Source organism: Micromys minutus, assembly GCF_963924665.1.
Source record: "Micromys minutus genome assembly, chromosome: 3".
Taxonomy (NCBI): domain Eukaryota; kingdom Metazoa; phylum Chordata; class Mammalia; order Rodentia; family Muridae; genus Micromys; species Micromys minutus.
In genome coordinates, this window is record NC_137972.1 from 2,359,510 (window position 1) to 2,386,382 (window position 26,873).

The window sequence follows — 26,873 nt, forward strand, 5'->3', positions numbered from 1 at the left end:
GAGGTCAGCTGGACTGGAATCCAAAATGTTACTTGACAATACTGGGCACTTGTCCTGCAAGGTTTTGACCCCTGACAATATAGTGGGGCATCTTAAAAGATCCAATAATTGTAGTAAACCACATAGTGTTCTAGAAAGCTGAGCATAAAGACAAATACACATAAACTCCTTTGTTACAAAGTAGTTAAACTATAGTTTCAAGGCTTCATGAATGAGGTGCTTAATGTCATCATACTGAGTGGATGGAGCGGTCACTGATCATTAAACACTGACAATTTGTACTCAGAGGCCTACAGCCTGGGAGGTCACAGCACTAGGGGGAGCTCACCACTGTTGCTTTGCTAAATGAATATGTTGTTGAGTTACCTTCTGAATAATTGTGTTCATATCCACAGATCTGTGTGGCCTTGGCCCAGGACGTCTCTGTCTGCAGTGAGCAGACATCTTGTTAAAGTGCTGAGAAGGAATAACTGGGTGTTCAACCCTAATCAAACTTCTGCAGCAACCCCTACCCACAAGCTCAGAAAACATGAAAAAGGGGGGCTAAAAGCACATAAGGTTAGGAGGGTGGGGAGGAATGCTGTGAAATGTGTCTCTGCAAGAATCAACGGTCACACTCAAGAGCTCACTCAGGGTCTGCACTAGATAACCAACAAGAACGGTCAACATTTCAGCAGGGTTACAAAAAACAAACAAAAACAACAACAACAACAAAAACCACCAACAGAGGGCCTGAAGTAGGAGAGGGATGTTCACTAGAAGTGTTTGGAGGAGGAATTAATTGAGGGAGAGTATGCTCCAAGATATTTTATATACATGTGTGAAACTGTCAAAGAGTAAATCCATTCTAAAAATCATTATGCAAATTAACAAGTGCATTCATATCATTAGCATTCTAATTTTTGTTTTAATGAATGGTAACTTTCTCTGCATATGAAAGAATTGTTTAAAGTAAAATTCTTTACGGTTTACGATCAGTGGATGTTTGATTTGTGCATCTACCATATACATGGGGTCAAGAAAACACTTCTCTGGCAAGATGAGCCATGTGGCACACACCTGTGAGTCCAGAATTTAGGAGGCAGAGGCAGCAGATCTGAGTTTAAGATCAGCCTGGTCTATATAACAAGTCCCAGGCTAGCTACATCTGCACTGTAAGACAATGTCTCAAAAGTGTGGGGGTTGAAAGAGAGGAAAGTTTACCTTGTGTCTCTCAAAATCAGAGTTCCCACTTCAGTGGTAGAACATTTAGCCAGCACACACAAGGTCCTGGGTCTTCATGACAGCACCAAAACCAGAAAGGATCCTATTAGAAATAGCTACCAAATGGGTGGTGGTGGCCCACACCTTTAGTCATAGCATCCAAGAGGCAGTGGCAGGCTGATCTGAGTTCTAGGCCAGCCAGGGAAACCCTGTCTGGAGAAAAGAGGGATGGGGACAAAGAGGAAGAAAGAAAGGGAGAGGAGAAAGGGGAGAGGGAAGAGAGGAGAGGGAGAGAGAGATAAGGTCCAGCTGGTGAGATGGTGGGAGGAGTAAAAGTGCTTGTTGAGGACTCCTGATGTTCTGAGTTTGAACCCCAGGACCATGTGGTAGCAGGAGAACCCAACTCTGTCAAGTTATCACTGGCCACCACATGGGCACCACAGTATGAGATGTGCGCATGCGCATGATGTTCATCAGGGAGGCAGGTCCGTGGAGTTGGCTATACTCTTACTTTATACATGGCGTTACTGGGGATGGAGCCAAATGCCCTTTGAGACTGTCCTATTTCTCCTTCGTTGTGAGCACGCTGGATTGGGGTCAGCAGGGTTGAATCCTTAGTTTCTTTCAGGCTTATAAGAAAACTACTGGCCATAAGAAACAACCAGAGTAAGTATACAATCGGTTTCCAGTTACCACAAAATTAAACATTTTAAATACATTCCTTTTTCTGCTTTTCCTTTCAAGTTTTTTTTTTTTTTTTTTTTTTTTTTTTTTTTTTTTTTTTAAGTTAAACAAGTACACAAACTAGTTTTCTCTGGAACCTGAACAAAACTGGGGGGGGGGGGTGCAGTCGTCACCAGCTTTTTAAGCCTATAGTGAACACCTCACAAAACAATGTTGTTTCTGAAAACAGAGCCTCCCTTAATCTGATGTCAAGAGACTAGGTAATTGTTTTTCTCAGCAGAACTCGGGGCTAGGGTTTCTCCCGGGCCTTAATACCTGCCAAGGAAAAGGTGTCGGTGACTCTTCACTCCTAGAGAAAGAAGAAAAGCCGAGGGGAGCATCCCTGTCTTCAGAGAGACAAAAGGGTCAGAACACCAAAACTTGCTGGTCAGGGTTCAGAGACAAGGCAACAGGGCCAGCGCTCTTCCGGGGCCCAACTGAGAAGGAACAAAAGAGGCGCCCAGATGCCAGTGCAGAAGGACGCCCCTAGCAATCCTAGCAGCCCAGGGTCAGCTCCAGCTCCCTCCCTCCAACACGGAGAGATGCGGGCGGCAGGGCTGCTGCTCCTGCTGCTAAGGTTAGGGGGCACGGTGCACGGGCTCTGCTCACCCACTGTGTTCTACAGAGATTGCTGGATCCGCCGCTTCCCGGGGCTGCTCTTGGACCTGGAGGAGTCTCAGAGGCTGGGGGCCCAGTTCCTCAAGTACTACTCGGAGAACACCGGGCAGAAGTGCAGCCGGAGCTGCTGCCTCAGGAAGGATGGTGAGCCCGGGGCTGGCAGAGCCCGCTTGGGTAGTGTCACAAGGCTGGGGAAAGAGGGAGGACCCCAAAACCAGAGCGCGAGGCCCAGAGGGGAGGGTCAGGGAGTCCTACAGGAACAGAGCACGAGGCCAGGTAGAGGGGGAGGAGCAGGAGGATCCAGGGTGGGTAGCTTCAGAGCAGGTGGTTTTGAACCAGATCTTCATGACACTGTAGAACCTGTGGTGTCCTGCTTTGACAAAGTACTAAATGGGCATATTTCTTTCAGAGTTAACTGTTTTGTTTTTGGATATATTTTATTTACATTTCAAATGTTATACCCTCTCTCGGTTTCCCTTCCATAAACCTCCCATCCCATCCTCCCTCCCCCTACTTCTATGAGGGTGCTCCCCCAACCCCCCACCCCCCCCCCACCTCCCTGCCCTGACATTCCCCTACACTGGGGCATGGAGCCTTGACAGGACCAAGGGCTTCTCTTCCCATTGATGCCCCTTTAAGGGTAAACTAACTTGATTTTTTATAATCCAAATGTTTCCAATAAACAAGGTGCTGTGACCCACAAGTGTAATCCCTATATTTAGGAATTAAAAAGGGGGCGGGGTGGGAAATCAAGAGTTCAAGGCAAGTCTCAACTGCACAGTGAGCTGAGACCAGCCTGGGCTGAGACTGTGCCTCAAAAACAAAACAACCAGAATTTATAATAATTAATTTTAAACTGTCATTATTTACTTTTTTAAAAGATGTTCTCTATTAAGTCTGAGAATCTCAGTGTTTTGACCACATTCACCTCCACTCTGACCTCCGACCTCTCCAGATCTCTTATCACCACTCACTTCTATATTCTCCTTTTTAAGAAATAATTCACAGAGTCCAGTTTGTCTTGCCCAGATTCTCTGGGGTATGACCAAGGACTGTTCCCCTAAGAAAAGGGGAAAAATAAGAAGAAAAGAAAGAAAAACAAACCCTGGCTTCCCCTCCCATGAAGCCATCAATGGTCAACAGCTCCACCTTAGGAGTAAGGGCTCAGACCCCCTTTCCGCTCCTGCAGGAAAGCTGACTTGGTTCTACACCGATCTTGTACAGCTGTGAGTTCAGGCCATGTGGCGCCTCTCTGTTTGAGATGTGCTTACTCATGTGGCCCAGTTTGAACTCACTTTTCAGTGGAGGCTGGCCTTGAGCTCTTGGCCCTTCCTGGTCCCCCATCTCAGAATCCTTAGTGCCGGGATTATAGGCAGGCACCACCAAGATTAATAGTTTCTTCTTAAAATAACTTTTGGTGGTTTCAGTGCCCTGCCTATTTTATAAGATGTGTCTCATGGGTTATAAAGCATGGGGCACACTGGACAGGAAGTTAGAGTGTGGATGTGCTATCTTCAAGTTTCCCTATAAGTGGGATTTGGGTGTGAACACCTTCAAAACTGTTTGAAGACTTTTTCAATCCTTTTAAAGCTACCTAGAAAGACACAAGAGCAACACGGTGTATTGTTAAAGCAAGGGCCTCGCCATCTTTTACCCATAATTTGATACTGATTATTCATTACAAACATTGCTAACCCAATCACATGTGCAAATTTCCAAATAAAATTTAGAGCTTATAGGAGAGTGGCCAGATTTTCAGGATCTGAGAGACTCGTCACAAGCCACAACCTTCAAAGCTAATGAGACACAAAGGACAATCGATTTGACAAAGAATCTTTCAAGAGCGCGGTCATAGACTGGGGTTTCAGTTACGTTTGCCTAGCATGCTGGAGGCACATAAGCCCAGAGTGGTGGCCCACAAATGGGGACCAGAAGTTCAAGGTTGTCCCCAGCTGTGTAATGAGTTTGGGATGTAATGAGGTCAGCTTGGGATACATGAGCTCTTGCTGAAGTAAAAGCAAAGCAGGGCCAGGAACATGGCTTAGTGGCTAAAGTGCTTGCCAGACAAGCGTGAGGTCCCAAGTTTGAATTCCCAAGCCCACTTAAAGCTGGGAACAGGAATATGAACATTTACAATCAATCCCCAGCGCCCTAAAGGGGGATAGAAGGCAGAGACGAGGGAGTCCTTACAGGCCAGCCTAAGGTATGCCACAGCCAAAAAGCAAGGCAGAAGAGGACTGACCCCAAGGCTGCCACACACGCATGTCACACTCACATACACATCACACATGCAACACTAAATGGAAAAACAGTCCAGGGCAGTCCCAGGACACTCCGCCAGCCCAGAGCCTCTGTAGCCTGGGCATTAGGTCAGGAGAGCAGAGCCCAGGCTAGTCACACTAACGCACCGAGCTGAAACATTGCAGCATACACGTGAACTATAAGGTCGGTTTCCTTCCTCCCTTCCTTCCTCCCTCCCTCCCTCTCTCCCTCCCTTCCTTTCTTCCTTCCTTCCCCCCCCCCCTTCTCAAAGAATCCTGATCCACCCTTCAGCCTCTGGAAAGCTGTGATTTTGGCTGGGCTAGAGAGATTGCTCAGTGGTTAAGTGCTCCTATTACTTTTGCAGATCTGGGCCCAGCTACCACACTGAGTGGCTCCAGGGATCCACGGGATGCACTGATGTCACAAGTACACATAATTAAAAATAACAAAAAGAAATCTTACATAAAAGGAATCCCAATAAAAATCAGTCTCTATACACAAGATGTGGTGGCTGATGCCTGTAACCCCAGAACTTGGGAGGCTGAGGCAGGGTGATTGCCATGAATCTGTGGTCATTCTGGGATACATAATAAGTCTGAATTCAAGGCCAGATTAGGCTATACAGTAAGATCCAATATTGTTCTCTTTCACACCAATGGCTTTCTTGTCACAAATCTAAATATTAAATAACTTTTTTCTTACAACTTCCTGGAACCATCCTCAGGGGTTTTGTAACCCAGTATATTAGTAATTAATTTTGTTTTATTATTTCTCTTCTGGAAAAAAAAAATAAGGAATGCTGCAGAAACCCAAGGGTGCCCCAGAAGTAAGATTGGAGCTGCGGCCCTCCATGGCTAACCCTCCAGAAGGGCAGAGCAGAGATGCACAGCACAGTGCCTTCTCTGACCTCCCCACCCCCAGCACAGCACCCTCCCTTACCCCCCCCCAGCTTCAGATGTGACACTGTACCACTGTTAGAGTGTGTATCACTGTTAGAGTGTGGTGACACTGTACCACTGTTAGAGTGTGACAACACTGTATCACTGTTAGAGTATGGTGACACTGTACCGTTAGAGTGTGTATCACTGTTAGAGTGTGGTGACACTGTACCACTGTTAGAGTGTGACAACACTGTATCACTGTTAGAGTATGGTGACACTGTACCGTTAGAGTGTGTATCACTGTTAGAGTGTGGTGACACTGTACCACTGTTAGAGTGTGTATATCACTGTTAAGAGTGTGATGACACTGTATCACTGTTAGAGTGTGAAACCTCTGAACCAGTGGACACACATCACATGGTCCTGTCTGCTCTGTGGTAGGAATGATCTCTCGATGTGTGTGCACATTAGGGTGGATGCACAAAGTAACTCTGACTCTGAGCTTCCAGAAACAACAGTACATTTTAAGCAGCAGATCTGAAGAAAGAGCCAGTGTGAACATGTGACGTGCAGATCTGCCTTGCCCACTGAAGCTAGCATCCTTGTGTATTTAAGAGACACAGATTAGGCTTCTCCTAGGAATACATTTGCACCCAGATCCACACCCTCAGGTGTCATGTGATCTTCTGTCCCCACTCTGTCCTTCCCTTGTCTGGGTTAGAGCATCTATGTTCCTCCTTCTTCCTCTAGTGGAGATCATGCTGTAACTAGAAACCTTTTTATGCACAAAAATTACTGAGACTAAAATATAATTCTGTGGGATATGAAGGTGTGTGTCTTTAATTGTAGCAGGCAGAGGCAAGCAGATCTCTGAGTTCAAAGCCAGCCTGGTCTACACAGTGAATTTTAGGCCAGCCAGGCTACAGAGCAAGATCCTGTCTCTAAATATAAGATCAGTCCATCGATCTAAGGCTGGTTATGGTGGCTCACATTTACAGTCCCAGCACTCAGGCAGGAGGATTGCTACAAGGCCCAAGCCCAGACTGGTCTATATAGCAAGCTCCAGGCCAGCTAGAGCTACTTAGGGAAACCACTGTCTCAAAAGAACTAAAAACAAAAAATTTTCCAGGTGTCCTCTGTGAAAAGAAATATATTAAGGTATGTGGAGTAATATTTGCTTTCAAATAGCTGTATTATATAGTTTTAATCGTTTATAATGTTCTGAAAAAGCATCTGACCGTGGCACAAGATTAATTCAATGTTCCAGAAAGAAACAAGTTACTCAGAGCTCACTGGTAGCCAGGCTTGGTGGTTATGTCCCTGTGATCCCAGCACTAGGAGGATGGGCTGGACTATTACAAGTGTGAGACCCACCTGGGCTGTGTAGTGAGACCCGGACACACACACACTCTCCCTCCCCTCTCTCTGTATGTGTGTGTGTGTGTCTCTCTCTCTCTCTCTCTCTCTCTCTCTCACACACACACACACACACACACACCTGACAGAAGCCAGGACCCTAAGCAGACTCCTTTGGCCTTTTTAGTTTCCTGTAATGTGGCTGTCTTCTTCCACGATCCCATCCACGACAACGTTAACTGCCTCCACGTGCACTGCCCGACCCTGGAGAGCTGCATCCTGGAGCCCGGGACCAGCACCATACTGTACAACGTAACAGCAGGTAAAGACCCTAACAAGGCTTGGGGAGCAAATGCTGCTTCTCTAGAAGGGCTTGAAGCTTCACAAACCGGGTGGAACACCCAGGCTTAAAGCCCCGAGACTGTTTTCCAAAAACCTCTGTCTGGAGATGGTTTGGCCATCAAGACTTTGCTTGGCACATTCGGCAGCATCCATTCCAGACGGCAGACCATGCTCAACTGAACAAGAGAGTAAGCTCTGTGGTTGGACCACACTGAGAACTCAGCAAAAGCTAAAGTAGGCGTTTTTACTACAGTGGCTAGGAGTGTCAGTCAGACGCCAAGAGTGCTCTTGGGCCACTGAGGTCTATGGATGCTGCCGTAGGCCCTACAGTGTTAGAAGTGAGGATCAGGAAGCTCCCCAGATAGACATCAGCACCTTACAGGTCTCTACATGGTCTATGCACTGAGAAAGACCCTTTCTCAAGAGAGGTGGATGGCTCTGAGGGACAACACCCACCATTGTCATCTCATCTCCACACGTGCTTCTGTACACATCAGTGTGTTCACACACATGTACGCACTCAGAGAAACACACACAGGTAGTTACATGCATGAACGCATACACTTGATCACGTGATACTGCCTCAGCACAAAGCCCATAAGAGGAGGACACTGCAGAAAGCAAGAGACCGGGCGGAACAGGCAGAGAGCCCTGAACCACCATCCAGACAGCAGGAAACTGACCTGACCACATGAATGGGGACATTAGGAGCCACAGGGGAAATACGGCTCTGAGAGGGAAGATTGACATCTTCAGATTGACATTTTCAGAAACAGAGGGAGGAGGGCATGGCAGGGCATGGCAGGGCATGGCAGGGCATGGCAGGGCATGGTGGCACACCTGTGGCCTAGCACCCTGGCTACAGACCAAGACAGGAGCAGCTCTAAGTCAAGGCCAGCCTGTGAGCTACACTGTGGGGCCCTGCTCAACAACAAAAAGAAACAAGGTATGGGTGAAAGCATAGGATGAGAAAACACTGCGATTGGAGGGGTGTGCATGATTATATCAGTCTAGGTGGGTTAATGTTCAGGATACAGGGGAGACATCTAGTCAGAAGCAGTGGTTCAGACAAGGAAATGGTGGTCATCATAAAGGAATTTGCCGAACTTTGGAAAGATTCGTTAGGAGTCTCTGGTTCTGGGGATCAGTCCCAGGGGTCAGCACTGAGACACACCTCCATCCCTTTGCAACCTTTTAAAGGAAGGAAATAAGGGAAGAGCCAACCCCTGCTGCCTGTAGCCCAGAATAGGTGGTGGGTGTGGGAGGAGTCAAGAGTCAAGGTCAGCTTTGGGCACCCTCAGAGATGATGCCTGAGATGGAAAAGTTCCCTGCCCTGAAAGAGGAAGGCACAGACCACACGCACTTCAATGCCAGCCATCAGTGCCGTGGAATTTGGGGAGGGAGGTGAGGTGAGAACGTAACTGAAGACCAAGGGTGGTCTTCTAGTTTGCTTTCTGTCGCAGCGATTAACACACCAAAAGCAGCTTTCGGAGTGAGCGCAGTACTTGAGTGATAAATGTCCCCCACAGACATACTTGATGGCGTAATCCCAGTTGGTGGTGCTTTTGGGGGAGGCTTACAAGATAGCGATCACTGGGAGCAGGCGTTGAGGTCATGTAGCCTAGACTTACTGCCAGTTTCCTGCTTGCATCTGTGAGCTCTCAGGTTCCTGCTCTGACCACCATGCCTGCCTCCCGGGGCTTGCCTTGACCCACGCCTGTTTCCCACGGGGCTAGCCTCAACATACATACATACTCTTACTTCTGGAACCATAAGCCAAAATAAACCCCTGTATGTCCTATTCATCACAGTAATAGGAAGGTAACTAACAGGTGTGCACTTGTGTGGGGCTATTTCATCTTACATGGTTACGACTCCCAGCTCACAACCCATCATGGAGGGAAATCGGGGCAGGAACACTTGGCTTGTTCCCAGCTTGAGCTCAGCTAACTTTACACAATTTGAATCCATGTGTGCTAATCCTGCCTACATCAGCCATCAATCAACCAGTGTACCACAGACATGCCCACACGCTAACTTGATGAAGGGGATTCCTCAGTGGAGGTTCCCTCTTCTCAGGTGTCTCTGGTTTATGTCAAATTGACAACAGAAACTAGGACCGATGGACAGATAGCCAGGGCAAAAAGTCAAGACTAAAGAAGAGGCAGGCAGTCTCAGTGGACTGCCAAGGAGAAAGAAGGTCCCACAGTACTGAGGATGCGGCACACATGACCAGGAAGTCAGAAGTCACTGACCCAGAAGCTTAAGCTTTGCAAAATGATTAGGGATGAAGCACTGTCAGAGCCAAAGTGGGGAAAGGGAGGGGCACGGGCAGACAGTACTCCTGACAGGGAGCACTGGGGACACAGGAAGACAGCACTCCTGGTGAGGAGTACTGAGGACACAGGTGTACAGCACTCCTGGTGAGAAGTACTGAGGACACAGGCAGACAGCACTCCTGATGAGGAGTACTGAGGACACAGGAAGACAGCACTCCTGGTGAGGAGTACTGAGGACACAGGAAGACAGCACTCCTGGTGAGGAGTACTGAGGACACAGGAAGACAGCACTCCTGGTGAGGAGTACTGAGGACACAGGCAGACAGCACTCCTGATGAGGAGTACTGAGGACACAGGTGTACAGCACTCCTGGTGAGGAGCACTGAGGACACAGGCAGACAGCACTCCTGGTGAGGAGCACTGGGAAGCTATGCAGCCTTTGAGTGTACAAGGAGAGACAACAAAGCAGAAACAGGGAGGGTGTGGCTGCTGGCTTTGCTCCCAATTTCAAAGGGTCCCTTTCCCTGGCAGCGTCACCAACTTGTTAAGTGGCATGTGGTATTCCCCGTGGTGCTGGCCGCGCAGGAACTCTGGCACAAAGCTCTCTTTATACACAAAGGCTTCTTCTCTGTACAACCATATTTGTCCACAGAAGAGTGCCGCTGGTATGCTGGGATAAACACACACTCAGTCTGCTCTGAGCCTCAGGAGTCTGTGCAGATCTGGCTCAGATGAGACTCAGAGACAAACCCCACGGCTTCCAGGCTGTGCCTGAGGCCGTCACTCACAGAGATTAAGAGTAATGCATTATATACATTTGTGAAATTCTCAAACAAACGATTACTTTTAAACATTAAAAGATCTCATTTATCTTCCAGGCATAGACCCAGACCTGCTGGTTTTTGAGCATTCATCTCCCACCTACCCGAACACCCGTTCCTCGTCCAAGTGGTGGGATAGACTGCGCATTCTAAAAGCTATGAATGTAGGTAATGACGGAGTCTACCCAGATGTGGCAAACCACATGGTGCCATCTACAGAGGCAGCATCAGCTACACATCAGGATTTAGGTGCAAACACAGGTATCGGCTATTCCAGGAAGGCAACCACGGATGTGGGGATAAGATTCACGTCTGCGAATGTGACCACTGCTACCCCAGACAACACAGTGTCACCAAGCACACACTTCACCCGCAGTCCAGACAACAAGACTATTTCTCCTTTCTTTCAACCCACAGACATAAAAGTTTCCCAGGTGCCCAGCCAATCCCGACTCAACATTAGCAAACCATCAGTGAACAAAACAAAGGGGTCCCTCGGTGGAACCCACACGTCTGAGAAGGAAGAGCCTCGGGATGGAGCACCGGCATCTGCAGGGGCCTGGCTGGCTTGTGTGACCCTGGGTGCTGCCATCCTCAGCCTCTGCTGCCGTGTGGTCCTTGGGGCATCCAGATGCTGTGGGAAAAAGCGGGGCTGGTCTCATGTGGAACAAGGGTCAGGATCTGGATCCAAGAGTAATACACTGAAGGAAGGCTCCTGATGGCTGGAGATCCTAAGGCTTTCTGTGAGAAAGAGCATTTTATAAAAGAAATAAAAAAAATAAAGATATTCTAGGATACAAATTCCTACCCAAAGGCAAAGGCTTGGTAAAACTGTCTACTTTCCTGATGATTTCCATTCCCTGGATTGAGAGGGAGAGGGATCCTAAGCTAGAAGTGATAGCATCTTTGATCCCAGAACTCTGAAGGAGGCGGGAGGGTCAGAAGTTCAAGGCCAGCCTCAGTTAGAGTGAGGCCAAGGCCTACCCAGGTCAGTCTCAAAGTGAGACCAAGGCCAGCTGGGGCTACATGGGATCCTGTCCAAAAGAAAGGGGATGGAGGAGTAGAAAGGGAAGAGAAAGTACTTACAGGGGGGCCTGGCTCGGTAACTGCTCTCTGGGGATAACAGGTTAGAGGTCAAGGAGCAAGAGCAGAGACTTAGCTGCAAACACTTCCTGTTTTCATGTTTGCCTGATTGCTTCGATCCCTGCAACCCACAGGGTGAAGGACAGACTTCTGAGCTGTCCTCTGACCGCCAGACGAGTACTGTGGTGTATGCATGTGTGTGCAAGAGCACACATACACTCTCACACACACAATAATACATATAATAGAATACCTACCACACAACTAAAATATAAACTTCTTAAAAAATAAAATAAAAATGACTAGAACAGCTTCCTGGGATGGTAAAGACGCTGTCAGTGGCCTAAAAGATGTTTCTCATTCCCCAGTGTTGACACTGGGTGAAAAGCAGCAATTTCTTTTAATATAAAAAGGTAGGGCCAGAGGATGACCAGTGTATAAAGTGCTCTCTGGACCACAGGCTTTCAACTGCTGAGACTCACAGCACAAGAACAAACTCCCAGCTGTCAAGCTGTTGCCTGACCTCCACCCAGATACCAATAAGCTCCCACATACAAACACGTGTGAGAGCATGCACACATGTACACACATACACATGCACTCACTCTCCTATGCTCCTACACTCACACACACACAATGTTCATACACTCACCCACCTATTCTCCCAAACACACACATGCATACATGTAAGCACACACATACACATATGCAGGCATGTTTATGCACACACAGAGGAAGAAAACATTCTATCAGTGTAGTATCAAACAAAATAAAACTCAGATTAAAAACGTACCTTGACTTGCTCATGATTCAAGATGTTAGGCTTCATAAGCTTTATCAGTTTCTTTCCTAATACAGTAAAAATTGTAGGGAGAAAATCCAGCTTTAAATGATCATAAACTTTATTCATGTATTTAGTTTACATAATAGCACTGCTTTGATTCTTGCCCCCTAAAATTGTATCTAAACAAGTAGTTCATGAAATCGTATCTTCAAATAATCTGTATTCAAATAGAACAGCCTTTCAAAAGTTATTTATGTTCTTTGCTGTTTGGGGAGGGTCTAGCCATGCAGCAGAGGATGACCTGGGCTCCTGATCTACCAAGTGTTGAGCCTCAGGCATGTGTGAGCATACCCAGCTCCAGACGTCGTTTTAATTTGTATGAACTGCTTAGGGATTTTCCAGCATAGTAGAGGTTCAAAGAGATGTTCCTTCTGGGAAACTGACTCATTCCTTGAAAAAAAAAAAATCTCACAGAAATGACTATAATTTGAGAAAACCCTGTTTACCTTTATAAGGGAACAAAGGCACCCACTGTCCTTCAGATAACCTGAGAAGCAACGACGACCGCATGGTCAGGTACAGCAGGCTAGACACACAATGAGCTCTTGCTATTCCCCACCAGTGACAGAAGTCTGAGTCCTCTGATCAACCTCCCACCAAATGTAGGTTTTGGTGTTTGCAAAACCACCCCCAGGTTGGCAAACTCATCAGAACTCAGGGCTCAGTTATCCTTCAGGGAAAGGATGCTGGTTAACATGGCCCAGGAGAGATGGAAGTTTGATCCAGGACAGTTCTGAGTGCTGAGCTCAACAGTCCTCTCTCTCAGGCCACTGTGTAACAGCTGCGTAAAAAGCACCATCAACACCCAAGACGTCTTTCTGTTGTTTTATTTTTTGGTAGAGACAGGATCTCCTGCAGCCCATGCTGGCCTTGACTTAGTACACGGCAGCATTTTAGGTGCCAGCTACCACACTAGGCTATCAGAAGTATCCACTGAAAGTGTGGCTGTCGGTTACTTAATTGCAGCCATCAGCTGTATGACCCAAGCCCCACCCTGGCTCACAGTCCAGCTTTCTAAAAGCATGGCCAGGATAGCCCTACTGTCACCAGTACTACAGCCCCATGGAGCTATGCCTCACGGGTCCCTCGTGTCCATCCAAGCCCATATCTCTTTAGCCCTGCTCTGTGCCTTTCTGCCAGCCCATAGGAGTCTTTAACGTGGTGACATGTGAATAAAAACCAGGGGCTGAAGAGAGGGAGAGTAATGACAAACACAATGGACGTTGCAGAGCTTGAGGTCAGTGCCAGAACCCATGTGCCAGGGATCTGATGTCTCTCTCCTCTCTGGGTACCTGCCCGTGTGTGCGCACATGTGTGCACACACACACACACACACACACACACCCCACAGCCAAATATAGAGAGATGTAATTAAAAATAAAACTCAGCCCCCTCCCTTCAGCTTCCGTGTACTAGAAACACGTATCTGATGTGCCAGTCAGCCCCAAAGATTTCTTTAAACATATGCTTTTTATATAACAAAAAAGGTCATTTATATGTCTGGCTTTTCATTCACCTCTATGAAATAACCCTACCCAGTGCCACACTTGTTTGAATGTGCGCGTGCCCCCGGGCACACACACACATACACACACACACACACACACACACACACACACACACACACACCTACCTATAAGGCTCAAGGCTCTATTTTTGTTCTTTAAAATCCATCTGCCTTGTACATTACTAATTGAAAGCTTAGTTTTATTTTCTACAAACGTTCAGTGACTTCCAGATACACTTACAAATACTGGAGTGGGGCTGGAGGACGTGCTCGGTGGCCATGTGTGCTGAGCATGCCTCAGGCCCTGGGCCCACGCCCACCACTACAGAGCAGCTTCAGACTGCAGGGGCAGGAGGGCAGCGAGGCTGTGGGCGGGTCTCCACTTGTCCTTCCTCCAGACAGTGAGCTCAGAGGCAGAGCTTGAGATCGGAGCTGAAGCGACATGGAATGGCCACAGGAAGGCAGAGAACTTGAGAAACCACATTCTATTAACACTGCTGCTGAGCTGTGCCAACACCTAAGGTGCTGTCATGAAACTAAGCCACTGCAGAGCCCGCTGTCAAGGGACAGCTACCAGAAGAGCTTCCTGTCTGCTGCTAAGTGGTCAGTGAGACAGAGCACCACTGGATGTCTGATGCTGGGGTCGGGTGGGTGAGGAGCAAGAGTCTGGCTGCTGCCCACGGGAGAGTGCAGCCTCCTTGAGGGGCTGAGGGCTTGGTCAGGCACTGGGCTAGGTATCCTTAGTAACCTAAGTAATGGATCACTAAACCTGAACAGTGGAGACACGTCAGCTAACAAATCAATTACACTCCAAGACTGGGAGAGGATTAAGGTGATATGTGGAAATAAAGCCAAAACATGCCAGAACCAGAGAAACCACAATCCCTAACCCCCTCCCCCCACCACAGGGCACTGGGGTCTGAAAGGCGCAATGTTACCTGACATAAGACAATACTCTTAAGTATTCTCCCATTTATATCAAAGCAGTGGCTGAATACATCATAAAATTAACACAGCTGACTTCTAGTTTGGACTTCATGCCAAGTTTAACAGTTTCTTCACAGACTCTTTGTACTGAGCGAGGCTTGCCTCGTTCTCGCCCTCGTTCTTGAGACGAACAACACACTTCTGATAATCTTCAACCTCTTTCCTCCCCAGCAGCTCCTCTCTGCTCGGCACCTCAGTGCTCTCAGCAGCCCTCATCCGCAGCAGGGTCTGGAGGACGCTGCTCTCTGAGGGGCTCTCTGCCCACACATACTCGTCCATGTCTTCCTCAGTCTGGTTTGTTTCCCATTCTTCAGTTTTCTGAAAGAAAAAAAAAAGTTCAGAACTCTGGGAAATGTTATCAAAAGACAAAGTTCCTTTGCTTGTTGATTGTGGGGAAGAAAAGGTTACAGTATGTTCAAGGTTCTGGTCTACACTGAACACTGAAAACTTGCTTGGCACCCAAGCTTCACGCAGGGTTGCTCTGCCTCACAAACCTCACTGAGCAGACAGAACAGAAACGCTCTCACAGGTTAGGGTTAGGGTAAGCCTCTGCCGGCTTTTGTGCTGGAGCCCAGAGACAGGCCTGCAGGACCCAAGCCATAACACAGCGATATCTTAACACTAGGAAAGGGCTATGCTGCCATCTGGTCTCCAAGTCCCTACATAGCTGCGGATGGCCTTGAACTTCTCACCATCCTGCTTCCCTCCCAGGGGCTGGGGTTACAGGTGTTAGATGCCGCTGTTATCTCAGTTTTAATATTAAAAATAATGAATCAATAAAGTATTGTCTAACATGCTTGTGGAACGACAGGAACGATAATGTGACAAGTAAGCCAGGAAGCGGGGGTGCATCTGGACATACACACACTGAGAGACAACCTGGGTGCACACAAAGTTGTCTGTGACCAGAAACCACGACACGTACGCAGTTGCTGTTTGTCATGGCCCGTTTATCATTATTCTTACCTTCTGCTCTTGTACAGAAATGAGTTTTTATTAGTGCTGGTGTTTTGTTACCTAATGCTCACTGCAATGCAGACCTGGAAGGCTGTTCATAAATGGCATCGAAGCCACTGTGGTTCAGGTGTGCTCCAAGCACAGCTTGAATCCCCACACTCGAGGTGACACAGGCCAGCCAAGGCTACACAGTGAGAAGCCCCTCCCTCCAGACTCCAGATACAAAGGACACAAAGGCAGTGCTACTTCATCGACTCTTCCTTACTCTTTCTCTCTGGTCTTTAACTTGCAAACCGTCTCTGGTGCCCAAATGCTGGGAAATGAATATGCTGTCCCACCTAGCTACAGCTGCTGAAACAGGAAGTAGCAGGGTCCCAGCAAGTGCAACAGAAGTACACAGCCCCACCCCAGTAGCTATGATGCAGGTTACAGAATCCATGAGGACATGAATATGAGCTCCTGGCTGCAAGAACATGGAAAGGGTCCTAAATATTGCTCACCACCTACTTCCTTAGAGCATTTTTGATTCCGTACATTATCGAGAGTGGAATCTGCTTTATTCAAAGGGACCCTGGTTGAGCTATGAGCCAGGACTTGTAAGCTAGACCAGAATGTGGAAAGCTATATGGAGAGCTGCCTTTAGTTCTGGGCTACTAAAGGGACCAGGCTTCTAGCAAGTTCAGTGAAAGCTCCTACAATCTCAGAGCTGAGGAGACAAAAGCACCCTCCCCAGGCCTGCTGGACTGTGAAGCTCTAAGGGGCTCCACACTATCAAGTAAACCCAAAATTCTGAAGGAGCAAGCAGCCACCCTCCCCACATGAGAAGTTGCTGAGTCCAGCACGGCCCTGGTGGGGGCGGAATGACATGACTCCCACCCCCGGACAGGGTTAAAGGGGCACGGGCCTTCACGAGTATCAATGGCTGCTGTGAGGGAAAGTTTGTTTTTATAATGTTGTACAAATTTTTATGCTCCTATTTTGAGAAATGTCCCCCCTTTTAACATTAATGACTCCATGATAATCAGAGACAACATGGGGCTGGGAAGCAAAGGCATGGCCAATGTCTCAGCAAACTGAGAAACAATGAGACCTCAGCACAGCCCTAAGGCTATGGAAAGGAACTCTAAAAAACATGATTTCAAAAATGTATAATGTCTCAACTATGCAAAAATATAAGGATTCAATATGAATTGTGTAAGGAACTGCACAGATCTAAAGGGACAGATGCAGCTGCACCAAGAGCAGCCTGTCAGATACAAATGCAGGTAGACTCCTGAGTTCAGGGTCGGCCTGGGACACAGCAAGTTTAGGCCCAAGAATGGTAGAAATGGTAATTTCAGGTCCCACCCAGCTAGCTTATGATAAGTCTGTGCTTAACAGAGGCAGGCGATCTCTGAATTCTTCTGCAATGTTTTTAAAAAAATGTGCTTGCTGTCTCCTAAGAATCAAAGGACTGGGGTCGTGCTGGGGTCATGGGACAAGGATTCATGGGACGACCAAAGGGCCTGGAGTGAATGGCTGGACCGACGGTCTGCAGATGAGCTGTCTGAGAATGCTTTAGACAGCAAGAAAGAACTGCTTGGAGAACTGCCACTAGAGGGCGAGCTGCCTGAGGTCTCCAGAGAAAGCAGGCTGGAAAGCTGTCTAGGGCGGACCTGGGCTGCCAGCTTGGACCCATAACTTAACTCTGAGTTGTTTGTTTTTGCTGCTCCCAGACACCCTTCTCTCAGAACTCCTCTCCAAGCTGAGGCTGGTCCTTGGCAAGTTACCCAAACCTGAGATGCTATGATGAGGCAGAGACAGACAGAGGTAAGCTAAATTGTGAAAACTGCAGCCCAGCAGAGAAGACTCCATCATGATTGATGTGACAAGAGGAGGAAGGAAACCCCTTCTGACGGACACCATCAATTGGAGTTGCTATGAGCTACGGGAAACCCAAGCTGAGAGACATAGTAGAACACGCCTGTAAGCTCACCCCTCCGAATATATGGGTTGTGAGTGGAGGGCCAAGACAAAGGCAACCTGGTCTCACAGACAGTTCTGGTCTCACAGGATGAGTGCTGGATGGCTCAGTGATCACGAGCAGATACAGCTCTTCTGGACCACCTGAGTTCGGGTCTCAGCAACCACACCAAGGAGCTCCAGGGAATACACCACTAATGCACACACCCAGACACATACACCACTAATGCACACACCCAGACACATCCACACCCATACACACAGTTAAAAAAGAATAAATCTTTTTAAGAATGAAAGAAAAGACAATAGTTCGCTTGTAATAAACAAAGATAAAAACAGAAGAAAATGTAATTAATAACCGTAGAATAAGCACAGGATGGTCTTAAACTCATGACAATCCACCTGCCCCAGTCTCCTAAGTGCTGGGTTACAGACTCGGCTGGGACATTCCTAAACAAAACTAGGGCTATTTTTAAAGTTCTAAGGTCAATACCATTATTACTTTGGTCACATCTAAGTTCACAGCAGCCTGACCTAGGTCAGTTTTTCTTAGTCCACCATCAAACGGCGTGTTGTGTGCAGGTCCTGGTTCACAGCGGGGGATGTGTCTGTGCGGCCCAGGGGCAGGGAGACTCAAGCCTTAACCCAGTGTTGAGTGATGGACAGCGGTGGATCCAAGAACTCACCTCGGCCAGTCAGCCTGTCCAGACTTCCTGTTCAGTGAGAAACCATGTTTCAAGGAAGCAGCAGAGAGACCAGGACACCAGACAATGTCCTCTGTGTATTCACGGTTGTACATGCCTGTGTGCACACACAGGTGCACATGAGAATAAAGGGTAGTAATCCAGAGGTGACCTGACACGGCACCGGCAGCTGATACTACAGACACATTCTCACAGGAAAGAGTTTCCAGAGAGAAGAGAATCAGCTGGAATTCTACCAGCCCTGGGGGGACGGCACAGGGTTAAGAAAGCTGCTGCTTCAGAGGACCAGAGTTCAATTCCCAACCTACAGCCACCCGCTTAAATCACTCCAGGGGAACCAATTCCTTTCTCGTGGTTTCTATGGGCACCTGCACTCACATACATACATGCATACATATATAGAGACAGACAGACAGACAGACACACACACACACACACACACACATGTACACACACACCTCCTTCCCCTTGCCTCCCAGTCCGTGTGATCCTGTCCTTCCCAGTTGGCTCCACAATCCTCTGCCAGGCTCTCCTCAGCCCAGCAGGAGGCCTGACTCCAAAGTCTAGGATGGCAGTGGAGAGAGGGTGGGGAGGACAACCAAGAGCTCTCCAAAGCAGCACTGCTCTAAGCTCCCATACTATTCACTCAGGGACCCGCACACAGCCTTGTGAGTTACAGCTGTTATCTGTTTTACAGACCCGGAAACTCAAGCCCAGAGCAATTAAATAATTTGCCCCAGACCACAATGGGCTTTGATGGTGGAACAACGTGTTCTAAGGAGCACGGAGACCTGGTGAGATCCTTCTCCTTGTAAGCACAGACTTGACACAGAACATGGATCTAGTTAATGCAGCCAGCACACTGCAGGACCAGAAGTGTGTCCTGCACACAGAGGGCCACCTCCTACAACTCACAGTATTGACAACTCTCTGAGACTAGGCATGAGTCATAGTAATATTCCACTATTTATGATGACAAAGACACTGTTGTCCTACACGGGGGAAAACAGTTTAAACATTTAAAAAAAAAAAAAAGCTAGCAAGACAGCTCAGTGGGAGAAAACATTTGCTGCCAGTCGAGCCTGACGCCCGAGTTTGATCCCTGAGACCCATTTAGAAGGAAAACCCGACTCCCACAGTTGCCCTTTAATCCCCACAGGGCACTGTGACATGTGTGTCTCTTCTCCCAAACACACACAAAACAAACATGTAATTCATATAGATATAAAACAGTTTATTTTTTTAAAAAATGTCTTAATTAAAAAAAAAATAAAAACAAACCTGGCCAATAATTGTATCTGCCAAGGCTAAATTTTAACTGCATATGTCCAGGACCAGGTTTAAAAGCAACTCACTGAGTGTTGTGTGACAGATACTGTGCAGACTTGGGGTAACAGAAGTGAGGCACTGTCCCTGTGCTCAGCGAGGCAGGTGTGCACAGGCACTTATGACTGTACAATGTCCCCCAGGGAGGAAGGATGGCAGGAAGCATCCAGGAGTGGTGCCACTCACACATCTGGAAGGCTGGCCAGCAGGGAAGGATGTGTGCAAAGCCATGAGGCACAAGGGGTGCAGTGGCTTCACAAGCTGGCTAATGAGGACACTGCCATAACGGTCACACTACAGAGCCAGACTCGGGAAAGCCATGGGAAACCCAATGATGAGACCAATCAGGAGGCTGCCACAGCGATTCAGGGGAAGGATGAAGGAAGATCTACATGAAATAAAGAGGGAAACGGCTCCACAGACTCAGTCAAACAGGGAAGATTTGGTGAATACTAGACTCAGGGAGCAGAGAATGGATTAACGCTTGGCTGTTTTATTTCAGCCGTGGAGGGAAGGTCTTCCTGTGGCGACACCACTGCTCCTCCCGCTCACCCAACAAACACCGCCATCCTCCCGCCCACACTAGTCAGGTATAAAAACTGTCTTTAGAAAGGCTTCTAATTAATTATAAGATGATCAATAATCAGAAGTGCAACAGAGCCTCTAAATTACCCTCCAGACTTGGAAGCCATAGGACCCCCAGTGCGGCTGACGCCATCTGACGCCATTACTCCGTTTCTAACGCTAGGAGACAGGCAGCAGCACAAGTGGGCTGCAGCTCTGATTACGGAGTATGTGGCAGTGACTGCACACTCAGCAGGCTTGCACACCTCTAGCTCAACACGGCTCTTCACTTTCACCACAAGTATGTACAGTAGGATCTCCTTTAAAATGAATTCTAGCCTAATACAGAGCTGGGGCTGTAGTTCGGCAGGCAGAAGGGTCTGGGCTGGCTCCCAGCACTTCACACAAACACCAACTTAGAGACAACATCATGTTCAAAGCCAGGCAGTGTTTTTTGGAAGTCAGGTCACATGCTTCAGGCACAGAACTTTGTCAAGTTACATTGTGTAGGCTGTATGCAGGGATTTGCAATGTAAGTACTTGAAATTCTAAGAAAAAAGAATCTCACTTTAGTATTTTTAACAAAATGATGAACAATTATTAAACACTCATTATTTGGTAGATATTACAAAAAAATTCTCTGTTCCACCCAAAATCTTAGAAACCTAGTCTCAGCCCAGATGGATTACATATGGCCTTCGATGCTTAAAACAGTGACGCATGTAGAAAGTCACAGAACCCAGGTGTGATGGTTTGTATGTTCTTGGCCTAGGGAGTGGCACTATTAGGAGGTGTGGCCTTGTTGTCGGAAGCGTGTCACCATGGATGTGGGCTTTAAGACTCTCACGGTAGCTGCCAGGAAGCAGTATTTTCTGGCAGCCTTCAGAACAAGAGGTGGAACTCTTGGCTCCTCCAGCCCCACGTCGGCCTGGATGATAATGGACTGAACCTTTGAACCTATAAGGCAGCCCCAGTTAAGTGTCATCCTTGGCCATGGTGTCTCACAGCAGTCAGACAGCAGGTGTTCGTGGCTGCACAGGCTGAAACACTAACCCAGAGTGTAGCTTGTCTGAGGACGCAGCACCGTCTGCCTCATTCCTATCAGCACTCAATGCTCTCGGAAGCGCTGCCCTCCCGTCCGGCCACGCTCTGGGGGATGACCGACATGGCTGCACTCACATCCTTACACAAGGGTAGATCATTGATGTCTGAGCACTAAAGTGAATCAGAATACAGTGGATGGGGCAGGGCTCGAAACGCTGGGTCAAACACCAGGTGGTAACTAACGCCAGTTTCAAGTTTAAATTCCAAGCTGGTGAGGGAAAAGAGCTCTGCTCAATAAAACGTGGTACTGCTCTAGCTCCTGCAGAGTTCCACGCTCATCTGCACCTCCAGTGTCTTCACTGAGGGGCCTGTTCAGGAAGACCAGGAGCTGATTTCAATAAGGAACTCTTTAATTACAGCTTTCTGAGGCAGTTACATGTGGCTACTTACTCTGGTATCATGGTAGTTAGTATGAAAGACGGAAGACTTTTTCCATGAATCCAGGATTCTGTCACAGAACCAGAGAAAGGCTCTGGAGAGCCAGCTCTCACTGAGCACATGTGTGCCGGTCACTTCCTGTGTGGGTTTTCACTTTCCAGGCAGCAGGCAAATGAAAGAGTGTGATCTGGCTGGTTTTCACTACTCGTTACTCTCTAACAGTAGCTATGGACCTGTAGCTAACTCCACCGTGCTCTTGGTTCAAAGTGAACTTAATTGTCTCAAGCCAATGACAGTTCTCAGTCAACTGACAGGAAAGAGATTCACCGCTGCCATGATACCATTTCCAAAGCCAGGACACAAACAAACACAGATGAATCGTGGCAATAAGAATCTTGCAAAAGAAGAGGACCGGAGACTGTGTTTTGTTATTTACTAGCCTTGAAATAAAGCTTTATTTACCCTTCACTTCTCACTCCTGTATTAAACCTGATTACCGTTAGTAAAAGTGAAACACCACAGTCTGAAGACATCTGCTTGTGTTCACTAATCAGTCCCTGGGGGCTGTCACAATACACAGGGAGATGCTTTTCTCCTGGGCCACACAAAGGATCCAACACAGAACACACCTACTGAGAAGCTAGCTTCTCTCTGCATGATTCCATTAGAAAGCACTCATGACGGCTTTTCACCATTGCTTCCACTGCTGTATCTGAGAGTGGAACACACTGCATGGGCCTCTAATGCCAGCACTCCAGAGCCTGAGGCAGGAACACTGCCCTGAGATAGGCCAAATGAACTACTTCACCATCTTCACACACATTCCATACACACTTGGAGAACGTCACACATGTCCTTGTCACATAAGCACTTTGAAAGCTTATCCTTGTCCACACCCACACTTACCCACGACTCGTGGTACAGGACCGTGAGAAGATACATTGCATAGTCACAGTTCTGCCGCTTCAGAGGGCATCTGTGAGGAGAGAAGAGGGCAGAGAGATAATTCTCAGCACAGAGACAGTTCAGAGACATTCTAAAGACAGCAGGTAGCACTCTCTGGTCTATGAAACACAGGATATTCCAGGCTTGGTGGTACCTGGGAGGCAGAGGTAGCTTGATCTCTGTGAGTCTGAGGCCATCCTGGTCTACATAGTGAGTTCCAGGCTAGTCAGGACAACATAATATGACCCTGTCTTAAAGAGAAAGAAAGAGAGAGGGGCAGAGAGACAGACAGAAAGTGAGAATATTCAGAATACTAAATACTGCTATTATTTCTATCTTTCCTCTAGTAATTTATGAGGTCATTTGTGTACTAACCTTTACGCTACTTTAAAGTTGCTTAGAATCAAGTGAACAGCACAAACGTATCTAATGAGTCAATTTAAAAACAGGACAAGTGAGGCTGGAGGGAAGCTCCGCAGGTTAGGAGCTGGTGGCTCATGCGGAGGACCTGGGCTCGGGTCCCAGCACCCACGTGGCAGTCCACAAAGCCACTTTAGTTCCAGGGGACCTGATGTTCTGACCTCCAAGGACACTGCAAGTGCATGATACACATGCATACATGCAGGCAAAACATTCATACACAGAAAATAGAAATAAGTATTTTTTCCTAAAAAGCAGGTGTTGATTCTTCTAAAAATGAGCTGCTCTGAATGTCTACTGTGGCTATTTTAAAATCATAGTAATGTCCCAATATTAAGTAAAACTTCATGAGAATGACACGTGACACTTTATAGGGTAATAAATAACATAGAAAAAAGTAACAGCTGCCTCAAATCTCTTTAAATATAAAATAAGAGCACCATATGGCTTATTAAATAGTTCCTAGCATAAACCATTTAACTGGGTAAGTGACAGGTACTATCACCTATAGAAAAAGCAGCATTATCAGGTGATGTGCACACACACACACGCACACACACAAGCATACACACGAAAGCATAGAAGCTTACACAGAGGCACACACAGAGAGGCATGCACACATACACATACATACACACTCACAAAAGCATAGAAGCACACATAGAACACACACAGAGAAGCACCAACAGAACACACACACACAGAACACACACACACAGAACATACACACAGAAGCAGACACAGAACACACACACACAGAACACACACACACACAGAACACACACACACAGAACACACACACACAGAACACACACACACAGAACACTCACAGAAGCAGACACAGAACACACACACAGAACACACACACACAGAACACTCACAGAAGCAGACACAGAACACACACACACAGAACACACACACACAGAACACACACACAGAAGCAGACACAGAACACACACACACAGAACACACACACACAGAACACACACACAGAGAACACACACAGAACACACACACACAGAGCACACACACACAGAGCACACACACAGAATACACACACACACACAGAACACACAGAGCGCACACGTGCAGGCACACACACAATGAGGAAGAGTAGCCTACATGGCTGCACCTACCGGTCTGTTGTGATAGTGAGCACATCCGTGGTCTTGCAGTACCGCTCTCCTACAAGTTTAATGAGTTTCTTCTTTGCATGATTGTCTAAATTCAAACTGGAAAGTTTAACCTTAACATGAGAAAAATATGTAAAAAAACATATAATTTCTCCATGAAGAAAAGTATGGCTGTCATTTAAATCCACGTTGAAGCACAAAGACAAAGCTTCCCAAACGTCTCTACATAGAGTCAGCAGTCAGAAGAGCACAAGCCCAGTCTCACTCTTGGGACTCTTTCAAAGTGTCACCTAGTGCAGCACCGTCCCTGCAGAGCCTCAGCGGCTGCTGACGAGCACCCAGACCCACTCACCGTCAGTACAGCTGGGCAACAGCGTAACAGACCGAGCACTCCCAACCTCCTCCACGAGGCCAGGCTAGCACACCACTCAACTGTTCAGGCTTCAGAGGCGCCCTAACCTGTGAAAGCTCCAGGAGGCTGAACATCACAGCACAGAACAGGTGCAGTAACGCAGCACGGCATCCTCAGACGCTAACGCTAGCCCCACAGGCTGGCAAAGTGCTTCGGTGACTCAAAGAGAAAACAGACTCCCACAAGTTGTCCCTGACACAAGGGCACGAGGCATATATGTACACACACACACACACACACACACACACACACGCATGCAGTCATCATTCTCCCCTCTCCCCTTACTCCCTTTCACCCACACTGGGGATTAAACTACAGTCTGGCACACACGAGCTATGTTCTCTTAGCCACTTAGCTACATTCAACCTCAGCATCTTCCTCCACAGGGTGGCTCTGTAGCTCAGTGGTGTACTGTTTGTCTAGCACAGGTACAGGACCTTGGGCACAATCCCCAGCACTGCAAAGAGGTAAAGGTTATTTTTATTCCTATTAGATATATTTAGGATATATCAGTTCAGTTAGGTTCTTTCTTTTTGTTGTGAGACAGAGCCTAGGTACATGGTACTTTTTAAGCAGCCCAGAATAGCCTCAAACTAAACCCTAGCCTCCTGGACTCTAGGATCAGACAGGCCTGTGCCACCAAGCCCATCCTTAGCTTGGATTTTTTACAGTGTATTTCTCAGAGCATTTTGGGAATTTAAGATGCAGTGGTGGTACATGACTATTCTGTAATGCAAAAGGTTCTCGGTTCTACTTTCATGGAGTTATTCTTCCTCAAGACACACTGGGAAATACTGGGCTGAACAAGAGAGAACTCTTTAGTTTGCAGAAAATTATGTTGAGGGTTAAGATATTAACTAGACATAGATAGATTTAACACTTAAATATAGTTCAATAAAATACTATTAGCCTGCTTTTTGATTACTATAATGAAGAAATAAACTTAATGAAGCATCTAAAGTTGAGTGACTTTATTTACTCATCTGCAGTTCTGGGGTGGAAAGGCATATACCACTGCCCTACAAAACGGAGCAATCACACAGCACAGTCAGGAAGCTCAGAGCAGCTCAGGTTTAGGCTTGCCTTGGCACAGTTTGTTCTCTAAAGAAGTAACTCAGGTCTCACAAGAGCGATCATAATCCCTTCCCAAGTGGGGTCTCCACAACTTAAAAACTCTCACAGACCCCAGATCATAACTGCCACACAATGTCCCAAAACACAAGTCACCGGGGACAGCAGAGCCATGACCAGAGTATAGCAAGCATAGCTTTATTCCCCTGAGAGCATCAGTTGTAAGGAAGAGCTGAGGTGTCATAATGAAGGAAAGGACTAAATGGGAGTCTAGGGTTCTGCTGGTCCTGTCTCTTACTTCAGTAACCCCGCCTCTCGCTCAAGACACCGCAGCACAACGGCTCACTTCACTCTCACATTTCCTCACTGACTACAAACCTCTGAGGGTGAGATAAACGTCTATTTTGTTCTTGGCAAGTGTATAGGACAAAAAAAGTTCAGTAAGCATTTGGTAAGTTAATATACAAAGTTTAAAAAGAAAGAAATGGGGTTATGGTGTTACATGCTTATCACCCAGCATTTAGGAGAACCCCAAATTCAAGGACAGATGGGGTTACACAGTAAGACTATCTCAGAAAACAGTTCAGTATCACACTTGTAGCCTGCAGGCAATGAGAGCCTTCGTCTTCTGGGCAGAGCATGCTTCAACAAGCAGGCTATGAGCTCACAGATACGAAACCCATTCCATAGTGAACTACTTTATAACAATGCAGATGTGTGCACATGTGTCTGTGTGTAGTGACAACATACTTGAAAATGAGTACCTTTCATACTACGGTGATAAACATCTTTGAAATCCTAACGTTAAACGGTGACATTTTAAATTCCTATTTTTATACCAATGTTCAGAAAGTGGCGGCAGTGCTGACTATTATTCAACAGGTGCTTTGAAACTCACATTCACATTAATACCGTACACAAGAGAGAGTGGCAGACACTCCACAGCGCCTCAGTGTCTGCGCGCTGCACTCACGCCACCTGCCAGCCACTC

At 47.2% G+C, this 26,873-nt stretch overlaps 2 protein-coding genes across 2 annotated transcripts in view; one reads left to right on the forward strand and one right to left on the reverse strand.

The window, feature by feature from the left end:
• Window positions 1-2,390: 2,390 nt before the first annotated feature.
• On the forward strand, window positions 2,391-11,204 carry MANSC4 (MANSC domain containing 4; the record flags this gene model as incomplete). The annotated part of the gene is made up of 3 exons (XM_080913710.1): window positions 2,391-2,688; window positions 7,231-7,365; window positions 10,543-11,204. The coding sequence occupies 3 exons, from the start codon at window positions 2,391-2,393 to the stop codon at window positions 11,202-11,204; spliced, it is 1,095 nt and encodes a 364-aa protein (XP_080769836.1).
• Window positions 11,205-12,452: 1,248 nt separating this feature from the next.
• Window positions 12,453-26,873, reverse strand: part of MRPS35 (mitochondrial ribosomal protein S35) — a 30,178-nt gene continuing 15,757 nt past the window's right edge. Inside the window, exons 6-8 of the mRNA XM_080913866.1 lie at window positions 24,403-24,512; window positions 22,808-22,877; window positions 12,453-15,224 (exon numbers count right to left, since the gene is read on the reverse strand). Coding sequence (XP_080769992.1) covers window positions 14,955-15,224; window positions 22,808-22,877; window positions 24,403-24,512 — 450 coding nt within the window. The 3' untranslated portion in view covers window positions 12,453-14,954. The remainder of the gene's footprint in view (window positions 15,225-22,807; window positions 22,878-24,402; window positions 24,513-26,873) is intronic.